Source organism: Nematocida homosporus (assembly GCF_024244095.1).
Source record: "Nematocida homosporus strain JUm1504 chromosome Unknown 4540, whole genome shotgun sequence".
In the NCBI taxonomy this organism is placed as follows: domain Eukaryota; kingdom Fungi; phylum Microsporidia; genus Nematocida; species Nematocida homosporus.
Window position 1 is genome coordinate 1 of NW_026250572.1, and position 2,833 is coordinate 2,833.

General features: G+C 37.0%; 1 protein-coding gene across 1 annotated transcript; it reads right to left on the reverse strand.

Moving 5' to 3' along the window:
• Positions 1 to 1,121: 1,121 nt before the first annotated feature.
• NEHOM01_2497 (uncharacterized protein) lies at positions 1,122 to 2,030 on the reverse strand (the record flags this gene model as incomplete). The annotated part of the gene is made up of 1 exon (XM_051491373.1): positions 1,122 to 2,030. One exon carries the CDS (start codon positions 2,028 to 2,030, stop codon positions 1,122 to 1,124), a length of 909 nt encoding a protein of 302 aa, XP_051347333.1.
• Positions 2,031 to 2,833: the final 803 nt, after the last annotated feature.

Consider the following 2,833-nt stretch of genomic DNA (forward strand, 5'->3'; position numbering starts at 1 on the left):
GATCAAGATGAATTATTGCTAAATATCGATCCGAACAACATATTGCTAAGAATTGGGTTAGTATTGGGTAGTGCAAATAAAGGCCTCTTTTCAACGAGTATACTAGATCTGTTTATATCATAGAATATGATAAGAGATAAGAATTAGACTATAAAAGGAGATTTTGTTACTTTAAAGCACTTTCAGATAAGCAAGGAAGAGAGCGAAAGACCTGAAGGTGTCTATCTCTCTTTTAGGTTGATAGCCACTTTCAAAACATTCGCAAAATAGTGCGAATTCGAGTTAGTATAGTATGTCCGTGTATATTTTAAACTAGTAGTTGTTAGATTTTCAAATAAAGCATCTTTATTGTATTCTGCCTCGCCAGCCTCGGAATCCGCAATTTCGGGCCAGAAAGTGACGAGCTTCGCTTTCTGCAAATAGTTTTGAAATTTCAAGTTCGGCGAGTTGCAAAACTGGCGTGCAACATTACATAAATATAATCGGAGTTTGCGAAGTATCTCAAGATGGCGTACGATAAAGAGAACATAAGCTATACTAACCCAATACTAACCTGAAGAAGCAGAGTTGAATAAATTCTCCCACAGCCCATTTCAAAATTGGTCTTTAGTTGAATATGTATGGGTGAAAGGCACCATCCCATCCCCAGGACACGACATCAGTCAACCAAGAAAGGGCCTTGTGAGAAGAAAGAGTGGTGGTGACGGGACGGCAATACAATTGCATTTAGTTTACACTACTCTAATGCTCAAAGATGGAAGTACTTTATCCAAAAACAGATAGTTGAGTGTTTTTAGTTTGCCATCTATTGTATCTTATCTGCTAATGGCAATATAACAAATAATGATATATAATTTGATGTTAATACATGCCCAGAACCATATGGTTTATTTGATGCTCAGACTTATACAAAGTTCCTTTATTTAAGATTAGTTGTGACTGCCTTAAGACCTTGATATCTCAAAATATCTCAAAAACCAACGGTCAAAAACAAATATCTCAAAGGCCAACTGTCAAAAACAAGCCTCCTTGCAAATCAGTTCAAAGAAGTATCCTGCATAAAAGTCGAGTTCAGTTCTCATACCTATATGGCTTGAGTGCATTAGGCATTAAACAATCGACTAGAGAAGACCTAAGGGAAGATATTTAGGACCTACTGCTTCTGTATAACACCAAATAAGCACTGTATTATACTCAATTATGAGTATCAATGTTGTTAGCACGCCCAATAGCCCCAATAATAACGGGCGTAGCATAATCCCCTTCATAATCAACTTAATCGCTTTCGGCAAACATCTCATCGTTTCTGAGATACTAAGTTCACAATCCTCAGTTTCAGGTTGATTGTTCTCAGGATCTGAACGATTCTCCTCGGCCACGTTGACATTGTTTTCATTTGCTAGATTGCTTTTCTTAATCACTGTGCATATCTCAGCCAATATACATAGAAACCCGCTTACCCATACGATGTTGAAGAGTAATAGTATAAGAATAAATGCCCATGGACTTGTAGAAATAAGAAGAAATGATGTAACATAGAACATCAAGTTCCTAATCAAAATATGCGAAAGCGTACTTATGACAAACCCACATGTTGTTACTGCAAAGCTGTTTTTGAATCTAGACCAACCAAGTGTACAAATGTAAGCAAGAATGGTTGATCCGCCGGCAATGCCATAGGTATCTTTAAGAATACCAAGGCAAGTTTCTATCAAGTGTGTTCCTTTGACGAACGCTTCTGGTGGCATAGATGTATTTATCCCACTTTCGTTTGTGGGATAATAATCATTCGATAATGCTTCCAGATACCGCACTACCCAAACCATAGAGACGATACGGCACAGAATAATACAGTATAACTTTCCTTCGCATGCATTCTCTTGTCTCTTTATCTCCTCACCTACCTGTCGACAGAATCGGACGAAGCAGTTATTTGTTATCTCTTTTTTCGGCGCGGCAGTCCCCATTGGCTCCACAGGAACAATTGTGGCTTGTTGAGAAGTGTTGCTAACTGTAGATGTTGACTTCATTTTGAATTTTGAAATGTAAATATTTAAGTCTTATCTCAAAATAAAAGCGCATTTGATCATACTAGTATGTACACAGTTAATTCAAAACCAGCACATATATTCTACCATTTTAGTCTTCATTTACTTATTGTTGTGATGTCATACGACCGCTGGCAAGCTATTCACTACTACTAACACCACCTTTAATAGAATCGATCTAATTTAACTAAATTGGTTTTGTATACCTTATCTGTATTTCGATATGCCGTAATCTTATTCCAACCCAACCGCATTTACTCAATAAATGGCACCACATATCTCAAGGAATGTCTTTGATAGAGTATGTATTAGTTAAAATGGACTTTTCTTAACGTATATTTACACTTATCTTAATTGTGTTGTTATAATGCCCATGTGTTGGGGTTCCTGTAAATAATACAAATTCCATCGGTGGCATTCCTCAATAGGGCCTAGTCGTGCATTTGTTGTGTGTATACGACGACAAGTGAGAGGATGACGTCATATTCAAATTTTAGGAATTTCAAGTTAGTATTGGGCAACGTTTAATATTATTTACATTGTCTACTAACCCAATGTGGTTGTGATAGTATGGTTGAATTGTGTTAGTATGTAAAAACTATATCAGTTGTGGTGTCCTCGCCGGCCTCCACTTTTAAGTGAGTTATCTACAGGAGTGTAGTTCTGTAATACTTCTCGGTTTGGCACTGATCGCAGCAAATGCGATTAAAATCTCGAGTTAGAAATCACAAGCTCAGATTAGTATTTATATTCTGAGTTTACAGACTATCTCAAGATGACGTACG